At 43.7% G+C, this 24212-nt stretch overlaps 1 protein-coding gene across 3 annotated transcripts in view; it reads left to right on the top strand.

Moving 5' to 3' along the window:
* Positions 1 to 24212, top strand: part of Cramp1 (cramped chromatin regulator homolog 1) — a 64804-nt gene that overhangs the window by 16878 nt on the left and 23714 nt on the right. For 2 of the 3 annotated variants that reach the window (XM_052758681.1, XM_052758680.1), the window contains exons 4-9: positions 5300 to 5453; positions 12205 to 12288; positions 13930 to 13978; positions 18381 to 18464; positions 22795 to 22880; positions 23295 to 23418. In XM_052758681.1, coding sequence (XP_052614641.1) covers positions 5300 to 5453; positions 12205 to 12288; positions 13930 to 13978; positions 18381 to 18464; positions 22795 to 22880; positions 23295 to 23418 — 581 coding nt within the window. The remainder of the gene's footprint in view (positions 1 to 5299; positions 5454 to 12204; positions 12289 to 13929; positions 13979 to 18380; positions 18465 to 22794; positions 22881 to 23294; positions 23419 to 24212) is intronic. The other variant, XM_052758683.1, reaches the window with a different exon arrangement.

Below are 24212 nucleotides of genomic sequence, written 5' to 3'. Positions count from 1 at the left end.
CAATTATCAAGTAAGGAGTACATTCACAATGTCCAGTTCATTTCTGGCTGGCAAATTTAAAGAAAATACTCCATTATCTGTCCTATCTTAGTGAATCTAAAGTTTTATACCTAATTTACTTTTTATCATAACTAAGGAAAACTGCTTTTTTAAAACTCTATCAAAGACCCATAAGGATGTAATATTATCTAACAACAGAGACATTTGGCTGCTTGGACAGTTACCCAAAGTTCCTCTGAAATGTTGGGGCATCCATCTTTAGCCTACAGGCCTTGAATATCTGGCAGACTTTTTAGTGAAGCAGGAAATTTGAAGGACTGTTCTGCCTTGTATTGGCAAAGTTTGTCAGTCACTTTCCTCTCTGTCCTGCAGAATATCTGACATACTCTTCTGTGAAGCAAGAATTTTGAAGGACTGTCTTGTGTTGTTTTGGCAAAGCTCAACCGTTTTTTTCCTGTGTGTCTTGCATGTCTAGGCTGCACAACACATTGTCAGCAGTCAAAGGCAAGAGGAATTTCTTTGCCCAGTGGCTAACCTTGCCACAATGAAAGCAAACTCCATAAGGAGTTTCTTCAATGCCCATCATCTATGAAGTAAATTGGTGCTGCCAGGAACAGATGTGTCTCATTGTCATGAAAATCTTTAGGTTAACGAGACATTTTAAATGCCATATTCTATAGGTTTTTGAAGAGTCTGAAAAACATTAATCTATCTAAAGTATTTCTCTATATGATCTTGAAAACATACCTAACATATCTACAAATTTGATTGTTATAAATGACTGTTTCTTGATTATCCTAATAGTTCATAATAATAGCTTTCAAAATCTAGAGTTTTACCTTACATTTTTAAATGAACTACCTAGATAAATATTTTAAATAAGAGTAGAAACATATATACAGTATAACAAAAATAACCTTAAATTTGTATCAAAATACAAAAATCCTTTAAACAAGAGTAGAAACATAAAGTGTATTGTAACAAAAATTGTCTTAGCCGGGCAGTGGTGGCGCACGCTTTTAATCCCAGCACTCGGGAGGCAGAGGCAGGCGGATCTCTGTGAGTTCGAGGCCACCTTGTGCTACAGAATGAGTTCTAGGACAGGCTCCAAAGCCACACAGGGAAACCCTGTCTTGAAAAACAAAACAAAACAAAAAACAAAACAAAACAAAAATACCTTAAATTTGTATCAATATTCCAAAATCCATGCCAATGGAAGTATCTGAGATTAATAGTTGTCTTTTATCCTATATTCTTACATTCCCCTAAATTACAACAAACATCCATAACCCACCATATATCTAAAGACCACCAGCCCCATCTCTTGGGAATGTGGTCATTGTGTTCTCCAAACTGCTTCCTGCTGTCTGTGGACGAAGTATCTTTAGGTTCCCAGAGAGAAAATTTGAGATAATGGCCAAGTCCTGGGAAGACCAGCTATAATCTTTGTTGATAGATATCACCTGTCAAGATTCAGGAGATCTTCCCTGATCAAACCTGATCAATATCATTACCGAAGGAATCCACAGCCTTCCATCTCCTGTGGGAACAAAACTCCAACATAGTTTTCATTTACATTTGACAAATATATTTTTCTGCTTCCACTTTAAAGTTAAGGTAGCCCTAAAGTATCTGCAGTCCTGCTCACAATCCCAGCATGCCTCTCCCCCATCAGTCATCAAAAAATTCAAAATCAACACAATACTATTCAGGATCCAGACTCCCTGTCTACATAGCTTATTTTTAATTATTACTTTACTTCTCTCTTTAAAGACTTTATTTTTAAACTATTCTTTTTTTCTATGACTATATCCTTTTTCTTTTCTTAAGCCTACACACATTGTTAAACACACTGTAACCTTTTTTCCATCTGAACCTCTCTTACTGCGTATCTCTAGTCTTTTTTGACCATGTGAGCAAACTTTAAACTACTAAGTGGCACAGACCTCTATAAGGCTTTGGTGACTGGCTCCATCTGCTTCTGGAGTCATGAAAGCCAAGCCTAAAACTTGCGCCCAGGTTGGAGGTGCATGACCAGGAACTGCATTCAACCTTCCTAGCTGTAGGAAGCTGGTACTGGGTTGTAACAAGAAGTTTTTACTTAGCTTGCTGTTTTTAGTTTCTATTTAGCATTGCTGGCTGAACACCAGTGCCTCTTAAAGGAGCTATGTCCTTCCTCTCTCTCTCTTTCTTTCTTTCTTTTTTTTTTTCTTCCAGCTTTCTTAGGTCCTACATGCAAATTTGAGAGCCCCACGTTGGTATGCCAAAATGTAGTTGGCTGTCTTTGTTCTTTTGGCTCTTTTGGGGGCCCCACCACCCAGTTCTCAAATAAATTACACATAGAGACTTATTCTTTTTTTTTTTTTTTTTTTTTTTTTTTAAAGATTTATTTATTATGTATACAGTGTTCTGCCTGCCTGCCAGAAGAGGGCACCAGATCCCATTACAGATGGTTGTGAGCCACCATGTGGTTGCTGGGAATTGAACTCAGGACCTCTGGAAGAACAGCCAGTGCTCTTAACCTCTGAGCCATCACTCCAGCCCTAGAGGCTTATTCTTAATTAAAAATTTCTGGTCATAGCTTGACTTGTTTCTTGCCAGCTTTTAACTTTAAATTATCCCATCTACCTTTTGCCTCTGGGCTTTTACCTTTTTCTGTTTCTGTATATCTTATTTTCTTTCTTACTCCATTGTGTAGCTGGGTGGCTGGCCTCTTGCATCCTCCTCCTCTCAGTCCTTCATCTCTCTTCTTGCACCTCCCAGATTTCTCCTCCTATTTAGTCTCTTGGCCTACCAGCCCTACCTATCCTTTCTCCTGCCTTGCTATTGACCATTCAGCTCTTTATTAGACAATCAGGCAAAGTAATACAGCTTCACAGAGTTAAAACAGATCCAACATAAAAGGATGTAACACATTTTTGCATCATTAAACAAATGTTCCACAGCACAAACAAATGTAACACATCTTAAATAATATTCTAGTACATTTTTAGGTCTCCTAAAATCCTTGATTAGTAATAATATTATAATGTTTTCTATGGTTGATACAGGGAGAGGAAGAGAGGGAAAGAGAGTTATTCAAGTTTGGTTGCTGTGGCTCTAATAAACACCCTGACCAAAAAACAACTTGAGGAGCAAAGGGTTTGCAACTGCCAGGTCATAAACTGTCACTGAGACTTTGAAGTCAGGATAGGAACTCAGACAGGAACCTGGAAGCAGAAACCGTAGAGGAACACTGCTTCCTGGCTTACTTTCCAGGGCTTGCTCAGCTAGCATTCTTTTTATACAATCCAGGATGGTCTGCCCAGGGGAAGCACTGCCTATATGTTGGACTCTTCCACGTCAATCACTTATCAAGAAAATGCCCCACAGGCCAGTACAATGGAGGCAATTTGAGGTTGCCTCTTCCCAGGTGACTCTAGTTGGTATCAAGTTGACAAAAAATAACAAGTGCAAGAGTGTGTATGTATGCCTTATGTCTCGTTTGAGTTTGACTAAAAGACCCTGGTGAGGCCTTGTTGTCTGTTTGGCCAGTGTAGGATAAGTGTGGGCAATTGGTGGGATTAATGATAGCTGAGCATAGATGTGTGTTCTGAGAATTGTTTCTGTAATTTTTTTTTTTTTTTTTTTTGGTTTTTCGAGACAGGGTTTCTCTGTGTAGCCCTGGCTGTCCTGGAACTCACTCTGGAGCCCAGTCTGGCCTCGAACTCACAGAGATCTGCCTGCCTCTGCCTCCCAAGTGCTGGAATTAAAGGTGTGCGCCACCACCACCCGTCTCTGTAATATTTGTTAATGTGTGCATGTGTACATGCGCTCACATGTATACATGTAACTGCATAGAAATGCTGTGCATGCCAGGCATGGTATTCCCCCACCGAGTAGATTTACACACTCTCACTACCTTTTTGAGGAACCTAGTCTGACTTATTCCCCACCGGTGGAGATCCAGCTTAGGGCCACACTCCTGGCAGAGGAACGTGGGTGGTGGTTCTGGCCCTGAGGGTGCAGGTAGCGACTCTGCTTCTTGGCTGAGGTCGCACTTTGGACAACTCCAGGTGTTCCATGCTCATCTGACACACACCCTGCACGGCCCTGGAATTAGCCTCTCTATGAAAATAAATATAAGAAATTTGTATCTGGGCTCTGGGGTGCTATTGCCTCTCAGTACTTCATACTAGATCATTTTCTTGAGACACCAAACAGCTGCTTCTCTATATCATATAAAGAAACAACACAGGAACACAAGTTATATCCCAAATTCCAACCACACCCAGATTTCGAAGCAGGCCTTCTAGGAAGGGTTGGCCCTGAAGTATGGTCAGAATGCCTTCTGTTTGGATCTGTTCCCAAGTGTTTGTATTTGTCACTTCTGTTTGGTCACACTTTCTGTGACCCATTTTTTTATTCTAAGATGCTCTGTGGTGGCAGCCTGAGCTCTCTTTCCATGGTATCCTCCCGTCTGCAAGTTTCCCTCAGGGTCCCCCAAGGGCTACCCAGGATGAAGCTGTTTGTCCCAATGATAAGTTTTATGCCTTGTTTGCTCTGAGACTATTTTAGTTTGTTTGATGCTGTCACAACATGCATTGGGCAGTTTATAAAAAATTGAAATCTCTCTCCTCTCCCCAGTAGAGATTGAACCCAGGGCTGTATGTGCTCTGTGACTGAACTATATCCCTAGCCCATAGTGGCACCTCATTTTTACATCTTAACAAGGAGAAATGCTGTGTCCTCTCATGGCAGAAGGGCAAGCTATTGGAATGCTTCCTGAAGCTCCTATTATAAGGGCCTTATTGTCACCTTATTATGAAAGGAAGAACCTTTCATAGCTAATTACCTCTTGCATACCTGCCTTTTAATGACATCACATCTACAATACCTGAACTTTTGAGGGTACACTCAAAAAAATGGCAGAACCCTTGCCTCTGGTGTCCATGGGCAGGGATAGTTCTGTCCCTGAGTTCTAGTGCTACTTTATTCTAATTAAAACTTGAGATTCTGCTGGGTGGTGGTGGTGCGCACCTTTAATTCCAGCACTCGGGAAGCAGAGCCAGGTGGGTCTCTGTGAGTTTGAGGCCAACCTGGTCTACAGAGTGAGTTATAGGACAGGCACCAAGGCCACACAGAGAAACCCTGTCTCAAAAAACAAAACAAACAAACAAACAAAAAAACTTAAGGAAGCAAAGTTGGAGTTTATATGTGCAGAAGTACCTTGAAGAACAACCTTGTTCCTTTTTGATTCTCGATGATGCTTACAACATACCAAAAAAAAAAAGTTTATTGTGGACTTTCTGTTTTCTAGCATGGAAAAGACTTTGAAGCCATTCAGAACAACATTGCTCTCAAATACAAGAAGAAAGGCAAACCTGCAGGCATGGTGAAGAACAAAGAGCAGGTCCGCCACTTCTACTACCGCACCTGGCACAAGATCACCAAGTACATTGACTTTGACAATGGTGAGTGTGCCCCGGACTCGGGCTCTGGGGTACCATCAGGCATGGTTGCTTCTTTTCAGGCAAACACCCATCGCCCACTCCTTATGACACCATCCTCACTCAGCGGCTCACTACGGGACATGCCTCCTAGTGCTATGGTTGGTGGCATACCTAGAGCCTGTTGGTCAAACTTAATTGTGAGGAAGTTGCTTGCATCTCTGTTACAGGAGCCTTACTACTGTTTGAGTAGTGTTTTCTGTGTTCCAGTGTCTGTGTGTGTGTGTGTGTGTGTGTGTGTGTGTGTGTGTGTGTGTGTGCATGCGCGCGCACAGGAGTATTAGATGACAGACTTTTCCTGGGAAGTAAAACACCACAAACATCTACTCATCCCAGAGGGGGAGCCCATGACAGACCAGACCAAAGTACCAATACCACCAAACTCCAATTTGGTGGACCAGTGAATTTTTGGGGGACTACTTCAAGGAGTATGAATAAAGGGTTACTTACAGTAGTAGAATTGACTGATGGCTGCATCACCCAAGCCCACACTAGTAAGTGTGACAGCTCACCAAAGCTGGAATCCTGGAGCACACTGCACAGCCTGCAGTCAACTCAACAGGTTGGAAAAGTGGTCTTCCAAGGTGGCTCAGTTGGTCTGAGCCTCTTCCAGGCAGCTTTGTTGGTCTCTAATTCTTCCAGGCAGCTGGGCTTTCCTGAGACTTTTTTACAGTTTGATTAGTCTGAGAGTAATTCTTTTTTTTGGGGGGTGGGGTTGGGGGAGGTTCGAGACAGGGTTTCTCTGTGTAGATTTGCGCCTTTCCTGGAACTCGCTTTGGAGACCAGGCTGGCCTCGAACTCAGAGATCCACCTGGCTCTGCCTCCCAAGTGCTGGGATTAAAGGCGTGCGCCACCACCACCCGGCTTTGAGAGTAATTCTTAATAGTCCTTACTACTTATACACTCTTGCAGAGGGAATCCAGCCTAGGAAATCTGGTCAATTTCAGGTACTTGCTGGAGCTATTTTGAGTTGTTTACTTCCTGTCTTTTTTTTTTAATGTGCAATGATGTTTTGCCTGCATGCATATCTGTGTGAGGGGGTCAGATCCCCTGGAACTGAAGTTACAGACAGGTGTGAGCCACCATGTGGGTGCTGGGAATTGAACCCCAGGTCCTCTGGAAGAGCAGTTAGTGCTCTTAACTGCTGAGCCATCTCTCCAGCCCATTACTTCCTGTCTTAATGGACCTTCCCTGTAGGAAGTATTTTACCTTTCCCTAAAACATACTGTTGTAAACATGCAGTGCTAGACTATATGATCGTTCACTTTCTCTTTACATCCTATGTCTCAAGAAGTTTCCCGTCAAGATGGAGGAAGGTTTTTACCTGGAAGGAAACTGCCTCACAGCAAAAGTTCTGGGCCCCCTATGAGGTTGGGCATTGAAATAAGTTGAGCTGTGGGTGTAAAAGAAAGCCTGAATTGTTCTGGTCTGCTGGGATGGATGCTGGCTTTGCCAGTGTTCTGATCATCTGTGTTGCAGTCAAGATTTGTACAGTCCAATTCGTCTTTGGTGAAGTGACTGGATCATCTCTAGCTGTTGGTCTCGTTTCTGGCTAAAAGTGCCCCTGGTTGACTGCCTCTTCAGTCCATAGTCTAATCAACTGTCTCTCCCTGTAAAACTTAGCCACCTCCTTCTTCTATGTTTCTGGAGTCTCCCTCACTCATTTGGTCCCAGCCTGCTCCACTCTGCCTTTTGTTTCTGCAGTTTCTATAGTAGGCTTGTTCTAGAGATCCTTCCTTCTAATGCTCACTTTTAATTTTCCAGATAGTAAAGTTTCTGACCTAGGAACCACTGATGTACAGCTGTGGCCACATTGCTTCTACTTCTGATCCCTGCCTGTGCCTTCATGTTGGCCTTTGAAACCCCTGATCTTTGCCATTTTTGTGGTGTGCTCTTTGCCAGGTCACGATATTTTGACTATGATATGCATCACGTTACTATAGTTTTAAAAGAAAATGCCTGATTCCCCATCTGACTGAGGAGCATAGCTCTGTGGGGTCACACACCCTTCCTCCTCTTGTCTGTTCGTCTCTAGAGACCCTTGCGATTTGATTGTTAATCTCTACCCCTGGGGGGCATCTCCTGGTTGATCTCAGGATAGTGCTGATACCTGTTTGTTAGCTTCCATAACTCATACAGCCATCAGCATAGGTTTTTGTGCAGACTTCAAGTCAACCCCAGTTTGTTCTTTTTCAGTTACCAACACTGCCGTGTGTTCCCTCACTGGTTTGTTTGCTTGTCTCAGCACTAGTCCAGTCCCCTGAGATCCAGGCTGTCTTCACTCGTGTCCTGTTGTAGTGAAACATCTGTACCTTCCAGATACACTGTTCATGTACTGTTTCTTGTCTTGTTGGAGCTCACAATAAATTCTGAAAGTCATTCCAAGACAAAGGGTTCACTCCAGCTGCTCTTAAAGTCTCCCTGGTGAGAAGATGACTAATGAGTTAGGGTTGAAAGACTGCTGTGGATCAAGTTATATACCTGGTGAGATGATTGTGTCTGGTTTGTTCACCAAGCTCTACCTTCATGCCTTGTGGATGGTACAAACTTGGGTGCTGTCCATGGCCCTGAGACATAGATGTTCCTTCCCAGGGTCTGCTAAGTCTGAGATTTTTTTCATGGGTTAGTATTGCAAAGTATATAAAGCTGATGTTTCTTTTCTATTCCCTTTCTCTGTAGAACCGCCTGCTGACCCCAAGTTTCTGAGGCTCCTGGCAGCATCATTCCTTTTAGCTTACTGTCACCATCAGGGGTGAGGGATAGAGGCTTCAACACATTGTAGGATCATGCCTCTGTCCTGTTGACTGCACAGTTATCACACATGAAGGGCTTTTTTGTTTGTTTGTTTTGTTTTTCAAGACAGTGTTTCTCTGTGTAATCATCCTGGCTGTCCTGGAATTCAGTCTGTAGACCAGGCTGGCCTCGAACTCAGGCATCCACCTGCCTCTACCTCCCAGTGCTGGGATTAAAGGTGTGTGTCACCACCGCCTGGTTAGAAATGGCCTTTTTTTATTTGATTATGGCTCTCCCAAGGTTCTGATGGGCCATCATTGGACACATGCAGCCAGCAGCCAGGCACCTTGACACTGGCCAACCTTTACAGCTGGCTTTAGCACCTGGGGATCCTCAGGTCAGGGGTCACTAGTGTGTTTTGAATTGCCCAGGGTCCTTGTGTGCTGTTATGTTGCATCATGAAGAGCAAATTCCTTGTATTTCAAGCAGTCTGTTGAATTTACAGAAAAAGTGCTCTATCCTTGGGTTATTAGGAGGCTTGTCTGAATCCTTTAGCATTGCTAAGAAAGAGCCAAAGCAGAAGTGAGAAGGGTGTGTGTCATGTCCTGGTGTCTGGGATGACCACGACTGGGTACTTGCCAAGGCAGGTCATCACTGGAAATATAACTCCTTCTTATCGCAGCTCAATGCTCTGGCCCCTGTGTGCTTCATCTGAAATTTTAGTAGTCTTACAGTCCTATATTATTTCCACACAGAAAACAGGTCCCTGAAGGTTGCTTCTGATGTATATGGAAAGAGAGTAGTGACTACATGCCCACCTTTCTGCTATTATCTACTGTCACATTTGGATTTTCTCCCAACAGACTTGATGTTCTCAAAGGAAAGCTCTGAGCTTGTACCAGTATATACACTAGCCCAACACTCCTTGTGAAGGAACACAGGAAAACACTGTGCCTGGGGACCTTTTTTTCTCCCTGGAGTTCCTACTCCCCAGCCTTCAGCTATAAAAATAGAAAACTACACTTTTTTTATTTGATGCTGTTCTCTTTCTCTCTCTTTCACTTTTTGTTTTTGCTACTGTTGTTTTGTTTTTTTAAGTCAGGGTTTCTCTGTGTATCCCTGGCTATCCTGGAACTAGCTCTGTAGACCTTGCTGGCCTGAAACTCAGAGGTCCACTTTTTGCCTCCCGCCCCCAACCCCTCTGCTTAGCCCCCACCCTTCCCCCTGTGCTGGGATTAAAGGTTTGCACCACCACCACTAGGCTTTTTTTGGTGTGTTTGTGGAACCTTTTTTCCTTTGATATTTCAAATAGTAAACTTGTTAAAAAATATTTTTTGTTGAGATATGGTCCACACGCCCGGCTGTGAATCTCTACATCTGCTTCCATCAGTCACTGGATGAGGGTTCTATGATGACAGTTAGAGTATTTAGCCATCTGATCACCAGAGTAGGCTAGTTCAGGTACCCTTTCAACTATTGTCGGTAGTCTAAGGTGGGGTCATCCTTGTGGATTCCTGGGAACTTCCCTAGCACCCTTGATGTCATGGTATCTCTTTCCTTGCTTTTCCACTCTGTCCCTGTTCCAGCTCGAACCTCCCGTTCCCCTGTGTTCTCATCCCTCATCCCTTGCCCTCCATTACCCCCCTTCATCCCCAGTTTGCTCATGTAGATTTCATTTATTTCTTCTTTGCTGGGTAATCCATGCGCCCTTCCTAGGGTCCTCCCTGCTAGTTAGCCTCCCTGGAGCTGTGGGTTGCAGTCTGGTTAACCTTTGCTTTACATCTAGTATTCACTTATGAGTGAGTATATACCATGTTTGTCTTTCTGAGTCTGGGTTACCTCACTCAGGATGATACTTTCTAATTCCCATCCATTTGCCTGCAAATTTCATGATGTCATTGTTTTTCTTTGCTGAGTAGTACTCCATTGTGTATATGTACTGCATTTTCTTAATCCATTCTTCAGTTGAGGAGCATCTAGGTTGTTTCCAGGTTCTAGCTATTACAAATAATGCTGCTATGGACATAGCTGAGCATGTGTCCTTGTGGTATGATTGAGCATTCCTTGGGTATATGCCCAAGAGTGGTGTAGCTGGGTCTTGAGGAAGATTGATTCCCAATTTTCTGAGAAACTGCTATACTGATTTCCAAAGTGGCTGTACAAGTTTGTACTCCCACCAACAGTGGAGGAGTGTTCCCCCTGCTCCACATCCTCTCCAACATAGGCTGTCCTCAGTGTTTTTTGATCTTAGCCATTTTGACAGGTGTAAGATGGTATCTCAGAGTCATTTTGATTTGCATTTCCCTGATGACTAAGGATGTTGAGCAATTCCTCAGATATCTCTTTGCCATCTGAGATTCTTCCGTTGAGAATTCTCTGTTTAGTTCTGTAGCCCATTTTCTAATTGGACTGTTAGGTATTTTGATGTATAGTTTCTTGAGTTCTTTATATATTTTGGAGATCAGCCTCTGTCAGATGTGGGGTTGGTGTAGGTCAGCATTTGGTACATTCATGATGTCCTGTAACCACTGCCTTTGTCTAGTTCTAAAATACTTTAATTACCTCAGAGAAGTCCCCTACCCATTAGCCTTCCTACTGACTTTGACCCTCCCCAGTTTCTACAATCACCTTTCTACAGTCTTTGAATTGATCTATTTTGGAAGTTTCATGCAAATGGTCACATAGCATATATGGTCTTTTTCTTTTTCCTGACTTTTTTTCACTGAACATGATTTTATGGGTCACCTATATTTTAGTGTAACTGAATAACATTTTGTTGTATTTATGGGCCACTTTGTTTTGTTTTGTTTTGCTTTTCAAGACAGGGTTTCTCTGTCCTGGAGTTCACTCTGTAGACCAGGCTGCCCTTGAATTCTGAAATCCGCCTGCCTCTGCCTCCTAAGTGCTGGGATTAAAGGCCTGTACCACAACGTCCAGCTCTGTGGGCCACATTTTTGTTATCCATTGAGATGCCTTTTGAGAGTCTGACATGGTCTTCGGTTCTTTTCCTCAGGAAAACGGTCAGAATTGGTCAGACCCGATATTTTCGGAAAAGCAGAGGCTTTGAGCCAGGCCACGTTCTAGAATTGCCCTAGTGTATTCATTTCCTGTTGTACACAGCTGAATGTTAGTGCCTAGAAGAAGTCTCTGCCCGTGAGATGACCTTGACAGTGCCTAGACGGTTGTTGGTTGGCTCAGTGTTCTGTAATGTAAAGTCTCTGTAGAAAACAGTGGCTACCACAGAGGGGTCACTCTTCTCTTGCCAGATGCAAGAACCCTGAGCTCTCCAGGCATGCTCTGCTGTTCTCTGTGTACTGGGTGTACTGGTGGTATACAGGATGGCTCTAGGCTAAAGCACTTGAGAAAGAAGATGAGGGAGCAGGCAAAAACATAGCTTCTGTCCATTTCAGCTTCTCAAAGGAGCCTGTGAAGTCTAAATAGTCCTGTGGTTCCATATTGAGCCATGTCCCCAATGGTTTTCTTCCTGAATAAAGCTGGCACCTATTGGTGACATTAGAAGGATGGATGTTGGAAGAGACTTGTTGGATATGTATCTGTTATCGCCTGGGGAGGGCCTAGGCAAGTGGGAAGCTGAGTTCTCCAGGTCCAGGCTGATGGCTCGCCTGCACTTGGGGAACCTGTGCCATGAGGTGTGATGGTGCTGGCTATTCAGCTCTCCTTTTTTCCCTGAGAACAGTCCTTGTCAATCAAGCCATTTCCTTCTGCATGAGACATTTGCTCTGCCTGTCAGGAATAACATTTAGACCTCACCCCTTATTTTGTAGATTTACTTCACTGCTCCTCCTGTATGCTTTTTGCCAGTTTTTCCAGAGGTCAGCAGCTACCATGCCTAAGGTGCTGTGATTCACATGTGATCAGTCTCAGCCTCTTTAGAGTGTGCTTCCAGTGTTCTTGTACAAACAGGCTGTACCCTGTGATGTCTCTGTCCCTGACACCTAACATCTGTCCTTTTATCTTCCAGTGTTCTCTCGAGGGCTAAAGAAATCATCCCAGGAACTCTATGGTCTTATCTGCTATGGAGAGCTACGAAAGAAGATCGGGGGTTGTGAGTACTGCTGCTGTTCTTGGATCATCCTAGTGGGTTGTTGTCCTCGTCACCACTGATCTTTAGTGCACAGGAATGCCTCTGTTTTCTCTCCAACTTCTATGTTGAAATTATTTTGACAACAGAAAAGTTGAAAAAAGATAGAATGACCGTTCCTTCACCTGGTCTACCATTTATTAATGTTTGCTTATGCTTTTCACATAGACTTATACACACAGGTGCATTTTTTCCTCACTGCCATTGAACTGTACATCCTTATACTACACTCTAAAGACCTTAGCCCTGTGCCCTGGACTAGACACTTCTAAATACCACCTGTCATGATTGCACTGGGTCATCAAACCTATCAAAGGGTGCTGTATCCTGCTAACTTCCTGCCTATATTCTGAGTCTTTAGAACATCCCCAAGTGATAGTCAAGTCCTTTCCCATGATTACTGCCCCATATGCAAAGCCATCTGTTTGTATATAGTGGTTGCATTGCTTTTTCATGACTGCCTACTTGAGCCAACATATGACAGGAGCCTTAGTTTTGGCTGAATCTCCATAGATCCTAGCCTAACTGCACCTCAAGGTTGCTTGTCCTCATCCTAACCTGTGACACCAGCACAGGCATCTATCTGCAAGATGTGATGTCCAGGACTTCTCACTTTATGCCCATTCCTCTCCCCTCTTCCTGTTCCTTCCATGACATGTCTCATAAGGTCGTGACTGATTGGTTTGGCCTCCTCCACTTGGGCATCACCCCTAAGCCTCTCGCTGTAGAACCTGCTAGACACAGGACTGCAGAGCCTTGTTCTTACCTTGACTTTCCTCTTCATTAACCCATCTTCTCCTACAGATCTGAGCTCCAGTGTCCCAGTTCACACAAGGCTGGGTCTCCTTGACTTAAACTCTTTTGTACTCCATTTTTTTCATGTGTTAGTGGTGGTACATGGAGAGGTTGGTTAATGTCCATCTAAGGGCCATGGTATGCCTGACTCTTGCAAGACCATGCCTGTGTTTGCCTCTTCCAGTGTTCTTCCTTCTTTCCTGAAGACCCATTTCTACCTGGGCCCTTCCTTCCCTTTAGAGTAAGAGCTTTCTTTACTTACTGTTCATCTGAAAAGCCTTCATTTTGTTTGCATTCTCTTTTAGCTTTTTGAGACAGGGTTTCTCTGTGTAGCCTTGGCTGTCCTGGAATTCATTCTGTAGACCAGGCTGGCCTTCAAACTCACATATGCTTCTGCCTCCTGAGTGCTGAGACTAAAGACTTGTGCTGCCAAGCCCTGCTCTGTTTTCATTCTTAAAAGAAGTTTGTCAGAGTAGAATTCTAATTTGAATTCAGCAGGGACCCAGTGAGATACCTGAAGGAAGCAGTTTTCAGGCAGTATGGCAGTTGTGGTTCAGCAGTACCAGACTATCAGGGACTATTCCTAGAAGAAGAGGTTACCTGTACAGGGAGCACATTAGACCCTTGAGACAATGGTTAGGAAGAGACTGTGGGGAACAGACAAGATACTGGTCAACTTTACTGCAGGTGCAGATGTAGAGCATTCATTAGCAAGATCTGGAGTCTGTGTGGAAGGCAATAATGTGGGAATTCATGATTGTTTTCTTCTAACTACCCCATGGCCTCATTTATTTTTCTTTACATTTAAAGGTATGGATGACAAGAATGCAACGAAGCTGAATGAACTCATTCAGGTTGGGTAAGTACAAGTTACTGTCTATGTTGTTCATTTACTGAGCCACAGAGCTTGAAATATGTGCTGTTTTCCTTTATTTTCTTTTTTCGTTGTAATTTCATTCTTGTGCAAATTGTGTGTGAGTGCTGACGTGTATTGTGGTGCTTGTGTGTAGGTCAGAGGACAGCTTTCAGCAGTCACTTCTACGGTGGTGTGTACATATTGAACTCAGGTCATCAGATTGTGCAGTGTTCTAATTTGCTTTCTGTTGCTCTGATAGACACCATGACCAATAGCCATTTAGGGGAGGAAAGGGTTGATTTGACTTACACGTAAGTTCACAGTCTATCATTGATGGAAGTCAAGGCTGAAACCATGGAGGAATGGTGCTTACTGGCTTGCTCCCTAACTTGTGCTCAGCTACCCCTCTTATACAGCCCAGGCCCATCTGGAATGATTCTGCCCACAGTTGGCTGGACCTTCACACTTCAATCATCAGTGAAGACAGTTACTCATAGATACAACCACCAACCAATCTGGTCTGAGAGAGAACATATCTCTGCACATTTTCTTAGTTTTTCCAAAGGTCTCTGTCACTTTTTCTGGTAGAGATCAGCTTTCTTGCTTGTACCTAGGTTATAAATTTCACTACCTAGAAGTTCCACTCTCTGTCCTGTTCCTATGTTGTGTGTCTTGCTCTGCATCTTCACTTAGCTAAAAGGTTGATACTTAGTCATACCTCCCTCCTGTCTTTTCATAGCTGCCCTCTGTCCTGGGGGTCATGCTGCTCCTGATGCTTCTGTTGCTGCTGCTCTGCCACACTGCAAGACACTTGTGAGGGTCCCTTATCTAGTTTGGGGCCATTGTTGAAAGCTGTGTCTTCCATTTATCTCTTCCCCTCCAAGTCCTCCAGGCCGTTCCCCGACCTTGAACATTTGGTCTGCTTTGTCATTCAGACTCTGCTAGCTACTGTGGACAAAACAGTTTTTATATCTCTTTTGAGATATGGCCTTCCCAAATCCCTACTACCTTCTGTTGCCTCTCTCCCACAGACCTGAACTTTGACTTTTAGACATTATACATGTTGGAGTGAGCATCTAGGGTTTGGCTCTTGTCCTTCCTGGGACTGGATTTGTAAGCCTTTATTCTCTTTTTCTCTCTTTCTTTCTTTCCTTCTTTCTTTCTTTCTTTCTTTCTTTCTTTCTTTCTTTCTTTCTTCCTTTCTTTCTCTCTCTCTCTCTCTCTTTCTTTCTTTTTTAATGAAAGTTTTTCATTTATTTTACATACCAACCACAGTTTCTTTCCCTCCTCTCTTCCTGTTTCCTCTTCCCACCTCCTTCTACCCCCAACCCCCAATATACTCCTCCATTCAGAAAGAGATAGGGCTTCCATGGGAGTCAGCAAAAAGCATGGCATCAAGTTGAGGCAAGACCAAGCTCCTCCCCGTGCATCAAAGCTGGATGAGACATCTCAGCATGGGAACTAGGCTCATGTGCCAGGGACAGGTCCTGATCCCACTGCTAGGGCCCCCACCAACAGACCAAGCTACACAACTGTCACCCACATTCAGAGGGCCTAGGTTGGTCCCATGCAGGCTCCCTAGCTGTGGTCCAGAGTCCGTGAGCTCCCACCAGCTCAGGTCAGCTGTCTCTGTGTTCCCCCATCATCATCTTGATTCCCTCCCCCTTGCCTCATACAGTCCTCCTCGCTCTCTTCAACTGGACTCCAGGAGCTTGGCCTGATGCTTGGCTGTGGATTTCTGCATCTGTAAGCTTTTATTTTCATGAGTAACCCAGGCTGATAGGGTTGAATCACTGTAGAAGAGCACCGTGATCTGCCAAGACTGCTGGGTGGCCTTAAATACCAATGAAGTTCCTGGATGTATCTTGTCTCAGATAGAGTCAGAAGCCATCAGAAGGTGGGACTACCAGCTGTGTTTGTTGAGGGATTAGAGGTGGAATTGACTTGCTCTGTGTCCCCATTTGTTATGGTCTTATCAGTAGGTAAGAAGTGTCCTATGAGGGCTAGTACCACCCCTGTGAATTGATCTGGCAGGGGCAGATCTTCCCTGATTTTATTTCAGAATTCACTAAGTGAAACTATGTATCTCAGGCCCTTTGCTTTGTCTCATGAACAAAGCACAAGGCAGGACATATGGAAAGGTAGGCTCAGTACTGGGGGTAGGCCAGTGGTACATCTTCATTAGCACGGACTCTGGCTACTCAGTGTGTACATCTAACAGCATGTATGCCCCAGGAAACATCTAAGCAACAGATTTCAGGGCAAGTAACAAGACGTAGTACTTCCCTAGCATGTATGAGGTCCTGGGTTCGATCCTCAGTACTGATAAAGAAAAAAACGAAACAAATGTAGAAGGTCTTGTAGGGACAAATGGACAGGGTAACTTTGGATTGAGTAGTTTGAGATTGCTTTATACTCATGCACAGCAGGTGGATCGGTATACCAGTGTTCAAATAGGCTGAGTCAGGCACTTTTGGTGCTGCTTACACACGCATCCCTGGTTCTTTGAGAGTCATATTGGAAATGGTGATGGCACTGGAGCCTGAAAGTTCCTGGATCCTGTATTCTTTGTGTGGCTCTTTTGCTGAGCAGATGACCACCCGGGATGGTTGATTTGTTTTTGTTTTTTTAACAAGGCCACTATTGACGGGATTCACCTGGCCCTCCCACAGTACCTACCTGGAATAGACTATAGTGGGTTCTGGGTGTCGATAGGGTGAGTGTTTATGTCAGCATGGATTGCAGCTTGTGTCAAGAAGGGGAAACAATGATTTTTGGTTAGGCCAATGTCTTAGGTAAGACCCTGAGAAACTTCTGAGTAGCACTAGGGAAATTGATAGGCACCTCCCACTCTTACTTGATGGATGCCTCACCTGGTACTGTCCAGCAATATACCATGGTGTTCTGATCGCTTGTGCAGAGATTTCTGTATTAACCTCTGGGCATGTTGAGGCAGAAAGTTTGTACATTGTGCTCGTCCATTGGAAATGTCTAAGTGACTGTGTGCTGTCATGAGAGGGTGGGTGCTGGAGTGGAGGCTGCCTTGGCCTTTCACCAGAGGCAACCCCTTTACTGTGCCTATAAGTGTGTGCCTATGTGCATGTATGTATCTGTAAAACATTACATTGGAGTGATAGCTGTGAGCAGGTAACAGGAAGGGATCCTACCTTGAACATCTAGAGACAGCTTTCTGAGGTATAATGTTTAGGTTAAAGGCACACAAGGTGCAAAGGAAGGCACTGCGATGACCACAGTGACTGCAGAGGAGAGGCCAGTGTGGTCTAAGACTGGTGGGTTGGGGCAGGCCTTGTTCTGCTGCATGCACAGGGTTGCAGTGGTCTTCAGGTATTTCTGAAAGCTAGAGGAGGCACATCTGGAAAGTCCCCTGTGCTGGGCAAACCATTCCTTTGGCTCCTGTGAAGAGTTAAGTTAGGGGTGCATATTAGGACTGGTATTTAGTGGTTTTTGTTGTTGTTGTTTTGTTTTTAAGTTTTATTTATGTTATGTGTGTGTTTGCCTATGTAGATGCATGTATATACCCTGGTGCCCACAGAGGTCAGAAGAGGGTACTGGATCCCCTGGAACTGGAGCTACAGATAGTTGTTAACCACCATGTGGGTGCTGGGAATCAAACCTGAGTCTTCTGAAAAAAACAAGTGCTCTTAAAACTAAGCCATCTCCCCAGCCCCCATTTGGTGTTGTAATATTTTACATATTTTTACTTTTTGCCTATTGTTATATGAGTTTGACATTTGGGGGTTTATGTGTTTTATTGAATTTTGTAGCTTTTACATTGATTTTATTTTTTAGAGTAGTTTTTAGTTTTATAAGAAAATTGTGTAGAAGAGTGCAAGATCCTCCTCAATCAAGGCCCTGGGTTCTATTCCTAGTACATCAAAAATAGCATCGTTACAATTGATGAGCCTGGTGGCTTGTTCTTTAAATCCTAGTCCAAGGAATTTGAGGCAGGAGGATCATGATAAGACAGACAGTTGTGATACCTCTGCTAATGCTTGGTCATCATTGACTGTGGGTTTATGTTAGGGATCTCAGTGTCAGACATGTTTAAGATCGGACAGATGGCCGGGTGGTGGTGGCGCACGCCTTTAATCCCAGCACTCAGGAGGCAGAGGCAGGCAGATCTCTGTGAGTTCGAGGCCATCCTGGGCTACAGAGTGAGTTCCAGGAAAGGAGCAAAGCTACACAGAGAAACACTGTCTTGAAAACAAAAAAACAAAACAAAAGAAAAAAAGACAAAAAAAAAAATGTTTAAAAAAAAAAAAAGATCGAACAGATGTACAGTGCAACATCTCCCTCCCTTACCATTATAGTCTCATTCAGAGTACTTTCCCTGTCTAAAAATCCATTATCTGCTGTCTATTTGTCTCTTCCTTTACTGTTTCAGAGTCCTGCTTTTCCCTGAGCTTCATCTGGTTGGAGTCAACCAGTACACAGCCTGTTTAGATTGGCCTCTACCATTCACGGCTCTGTGAGTTTAACAAGAACATCATGGCAGGGAACATCTAGCCCATGCCTAACCCCAGGCCACCATAGTGCTACTTTTTATAATGCTTTCCTTTTCTGAACAGTCATCTGTTTGGAACCATCACGTAACCTATGAGGTTGGTTTCTCTTTTTGAGCGGTGTCCATAGGACACTCTCAGGCATTGTACAGAGCTCTACAGCTCACTGCCTTTCCCTGCCCAGAGGGGTTAGTAGCATGAACATACCTATCTGTTCATCTGTCCTTTGTGGAGCCATCCTGGGTTACTTAGGTTTTTTTATGTTTATGTAGAGCTGACTCCAAGGCTAAACTATGAGGCTGTTTTGTGAGCATGGGTTTTCATTTCACCTGGGCATCCCCCAGGAAGAGATGTGGACATGTATCTGTCTTTACTAGAAACTGTCTTCCAAAGCCCAGCCCAGGTGCTCCAATGCTCCCAAGGACTTCTGATATGTCCAGCTGGTATGAAGTTGCTTTGAGTTGTATTTCTTTGATGATCAATGACATTGAGCATGAGTTTTTGTTGTTGTTTCTACATCTGTGTGTGTGTGCATGCATGTTTTGTTTTTAAAGCCCATTCCTTTGCAGGGCTGTTTGTGTTAGGCCTGCTGGAGACCAGCTCCAACCTGTCGAAGGGTTCTTGCGGGGGAAGGAGAGAGGAATGAGGAAATGATAGAAAGAAAGAGATGAGAGGAGAGAGATGGCTCAGCGGTTAAGAGCGCTGACTGATGATGTTCCAGAGGACCCAGGTTCAATTCCTAGGCCGTCCAGTGTCTGATCATACCAGGATTTAAAAAAAAGAAAGAGATGATAAGAAAGACAGAAACACAGGATAGCTTCAGGAGGGCCCTTGGTCAATACCCAGTTGCCTTGAGATTTATTCCAAAGGGCTTTTTATACAATGCCAAGGGGCGAGGCAAAAGACCTCCCCCTTTCAAGATCAAAGTACAATGTACAACCAAGTATAGACCCTTCAAAACACCTGGTAACCAGGACTATGGCCAAATCATCCCATTATGCCCTGCTGGGTAAAGCAAGCTCAGATTCTTTGACCTTGAGTAAAGTCTTACTAGGAAGCCTCTGTGGGCCTCCACATCATTGTTGGAGGATGTTGTTGACAAATTGATTCCTCCATGCTTTATTACTCTCTTTAAAATATTCTTCCTGGTTCCCCTTCTGTGTCTCTACTCTAGCACCACTATTAGTGCTGTACTGCTTTTCATCAGTGTGTTTCTCCTGGTATAAGGTAGGTCGATAATTGTGAGTTACTAGAATGTGTTGTTGCTTAGAGACTTATTCTCTGTGAATTATCCCTCCAGAGGGAAAGTGGGTAAGGGGTGGCAGCCTTCTTCTTGGGTTCTTCTTGTCCCTTTAGTCAGGCTTTCTTATTCTGAGCTTTGCATTTTGGGGTCTAGCATACAGAGGTAGTTTGGTCCTTGGGTGGGTGGGTGCATATGAGATGCACATGACAGATGAGGTGATGGATAGAGGGATAGTTAGGATTGATAAAAAGACATTGAAGAGGGCAGTTGAGCAGATGAATGAGTGGATAGAAGAAAGGCTGGTTAAGGAATAGATAGATGTGTACAAAGGTTAATGAATGAATGAATATGGCAAGGTGGATGATGTGCCAATAGGCAGTAGATAGATGGAAGAATGATTATAATGTATGGATAGAGACTACACATGAGTCAGTAGGCACATGTATGGGTGGGTAGGTAAGTAGATGTGCGGGTGGAAGGTTGAGTGGACAAGATAGCTGCCATGTCATGAGGAGTTACTGAGCTTTCTGTGTTGAGTGATTGTACCCACCTCCCATATAGACCTCACTGTTTGAATTGTCTTATGAGTTCTTGCTGAAAGCCTTAAAGTGTGTGGAGCCAACATGAAACCACTATGCAGGGTTCTGAGACTTCATAATGCTAAAACCTGAGCCATATTCCTTTTCAGGATATAGAGCACACTTTGTTCTTAAAAGGTATGTGGTACACCGCTTCTCTCCTGACTTTAGCCCTAGCTGTCTCCTGCTTTACATGTCTATATTTGAGTTGCTCTTTTAATCAAGTATTGTATCAGCAGAGCCTTTCCTGTGCTTGTTCTGCTTAAAGATGTAGTTCAGATTCTTTTTTTTTTAAAGATTTATTTATTTATTATTTATACAGTGTTCTGCCTGCATGTATCCCTGCAGGCCAGAAGAGGGCACCAGATCTCATTATAGATGGTTGTGAGCCACCATGTGGTTGCTGGGAATTGAACTTAGGACCTCTGGAAGAACAGTCAGTGCTCTTAACCTCTGAGTCATCTCTCCACCCCCGTAGTTCAGATTCTTATCTCCAGATTTAAGTAGCATTATCTTAGAACAACATTTTTTAAATTATACAAATATAGATAGTATAAATACATTCTGAAAGAATACTTTTTTTTTAAAGATAATATAAACATGTAAAGTCAGCCAGCACTTGGGAGGCAAAGGCAAGTAGATCTCTGTCCGTTTGAGGACAGTCTGGTCTACATAATGAGTTCCAGGACAGCCAGGGCTACACAGAGAAACCCTGTTTTGGGGTGGGGTGGGTGAGAGTGTGTGTGTATATATATATATATATATATATATATATATATATATATATATATATATATATATATATAAAATCACCAGCTAGCCCATCTCTTTCCCTTCCGTTAAAACTTTCCTTTGGAAATATACATGAATAAACACTTAGATACAAATAGGAACCTATACTAGTATGAGTCTATCATTTCTTCCACATCTTTAGAATCTCCTCATGTATATTCTGCCACTTTCCAGCATACATCTTATAAAATAAATAGCGGGCCAGGTAGTGGTGGCACACACCTTTAATCCCAGCACTTGGGAGACGGAGCCAGGCAGATCTCTGTGAGTTTGAGGCAAGCCTGGTCTACAGAACAAGATCCCAGACAGGTATGAAAACTACACAGAGAAACCCTGTCTCAAAAAAAAAAAAAAGAAAGAAAGAAAGAAATAGCAAGACTAGAAGCTGCTCTCATAACTGACATGCTCACAGCTGAGAGTAGGTCAGTAAAAAAAAGGGGGTGGGGACGGAGGAGGGGGGTCCAAACACACCTTTAATCCCAGCAAGAGGCAGAGGCAAGCAGATCTCTTTGAGTTTGAGGCCAGCCTGGTCAACATAGTAAGCTCCCAGACAGCCAGGCTACATAGTAAGACCCTGTCTAATAACAACGAAAGTGGGTTAAAGCAAAGTGATAGACAGCTTGAACATGTTAGAAAATCCAAATGTGCATTCTCCCCCATAGGTTGGCCACAGCCTTTTCTTCAACTTGGATCTCCTTCAGTCTGGATCCAAAGAGCACCATTTGCTCTTTTCAGATTCAAAGCAGTGGAAGGTCAGGAGTCAGACTGATCAATCTTAGCCTCTGGCTGTCACGTTCACACCTGTTTAATCATGGTCTGAAAACCAGCTGCGTTACCGGGTGCTTTGAAAGCATTCCACCTGTAGGGTTTATTTGTTTTGTGTTTTGTTTTTTAAAGATTTATTTATTTAATGTTCTTCAAGTTTTTGCCTGCATGTATGTCTGTGTGAGGGTGTCATCTCCCCTGTGAACTGCCATGTGGGTGCTGGGAATTGAACTTGGGTCCTCTGGAAGAAGAGCAGCCGGTCCTGTTAACCTCTTGAGCCATCTCTCCAGCCCCGTGTTGTTGTTTTTAAGAAGCTTTCCTTTCACCTTCATTTCAGTAGCCAAACAGTATTTCTGTAATGTGTATAATGGCTAATTTACTGCAGCTCCAGCAAACAGACCTTGATTGGCTGAGGTCTTGAGTTTGGGCCTGTGACACCGTACTCTTAACTGCTTATACCCTTGCCCTACTGCATGAATTACGGGGGATGGGATTACACTCCTGTGGCAAATTGGCCATGAAGAGTTCACAAGAAGTCATGTGCAGGTGGGTAGGCAGGTCATGTGGAAGACATCTAGAGCTGGCTCTGGAGTTTCTGTTGTAAGACCCTGAGTGGGAGGAATGCTTGGAGATAAGGCAAGCAGAGAAGCTCCTCAACAGTGGGCCCAGTTGTATGTGACATTCAGTAGTTGTGCTTTGAGCACAGTTCACTTCCTATAAATAGCACATGTCCCTTCATCAGGAAAGTAGCATATATCTAGAGATCCTGCCTCTGCCTACTATCTGATGTGACCATGATTGAGAGCATAGGGATGGGTGCTTACCAAGCCTTCCTGCTTACCACACTTCAGACCTGATAACCCTTCATCTCTTCCATTCACATAAAGTACTCAGCATTGCTTCAAATTCTATTCCCAGAGCCACCACAGTACGCTATAAAGGGAGAAATCTGAGGATCAAGGCACCCATGTGTCGGGCCCTAAAGAAACTCTGCGATCCAGACGGTAGGTGATAGGGGAAGGGGGTGGCATATGTTGTAGCTTCCATGTGGTTTTGTTCCATCCCATGATAGTCAGGCTATGGTACTTTGTGACTGACTCTGTTTAACCTTCTCTCGTAAAAAGACAGTTATTAAAGTGACTTCCATGTGTCTACTGAGAAGCCATGGCAACTTTCTGGCAAATGGGTTAATACTTTCAGGAGGCCACTTAGAGGTCTCTCCATGGTTCTGCCTTTGCAAGTCCACAGTTCACCATATTGAATTTGACCCTTGCTAGGGTTCCTCTGTTCTCCTTGTTTCCAGGCACAAGACAGTCCTTTGTTCCAAGCTCTTACTTCTCTGTGGTTTTCTGGCAAAGTCTTTTGTTTTCTACCTTGAGGTTGGTCTGCACTGGACTTTCATGGTCTCCTTTCCTCAGGTATAAGTGATGAAGAGGACCAGAAGCCAGTACGCCTACCCCTGAAAGTCCCTGTAGAGCTACAACCACGGAACAACCACGCCTGGGCACGAGTACAGAGCCTGGCCCAGAACCCGCGTCTCAGGTGACATTTAGCATGAGGAAGGGCCCCATGACAGGCAGGGTTTGGTGTTCGTTTCACTCAGGGTATCCTAGAGAAACCGATTTTGCCCAGTGCCCTGACAGCATGTAAAGACAGGGTATGGAGGTGACATTGTCATGAAAGTGCTCTGAGTTGGAGGGTGGTCTTGAGATCCTGAATTGTAATTCTACCAGGCAAAGGTCTTTGGCCAAGTAAGAGAATATCATTATGAGTACCCGCAGAATCTCCATCCTTCCTGTAAAGCTCCTGCATTTCTTTATCTCTAGTTCACTGAAGATTGGTGGTAATTTACGGACAGACAAAGCACTGCCATACCTTTGGTCCATTTCTCATTTACAGTTTGTTAAGTTAAAAAGTAAAATTCATACAACATTGAATGAGCTATTAGCCACTTGAATGTTTATAGTTAAGTTCACCATGTTGTACAACATTTATCTCGATTGACTTCCAGAATGTTTTCATCATCCCATGTGTCTGTTAGCTATCACTTTCTCCAATGCTTGTCTCTCTTCCAGCTACTTTTTATCCTGATGGATTTGCCTCTTCTAGACTTTTTATGTTAATGGAGCCACACAAAGGAATCTGCTCTATCTGGCATCTCTCATTGGCCTGCTGTTCTGAGGCTCATCTACATTATAGCCCATGTCCATGCTTCATCTCATCTTTGTGTGCCTTTTATTGTCTTAGGGCAAATTAGGGGTGACTACATCCCTCCACCCTGAAGACAGGGAGCACTGATAGAATGGGTGGTGATGCAGTCAGTGCTCACACACTAG

The sequence above is a fragment of the Peromyscus californicus genome, unplaced genomic scaffold (genome assembly GCF_007827085.1).
Source record: "Peromyscus californicus insignis strain IS unplaced genomic scaffold, ASM782708v3 Scaffold_3__1_contigs__length_106647218, whole genome shotgun sequence".
NCBI classification, from domain to species: Eukaryota; Metazoa; Chordata; class Mammalia; order Rodentia; family Cricetidae; genus Peromyscus; species Peromyscus californicus.
This window is presented reverse-complemented; position numbering and strand designations above follow the sequence as displayed.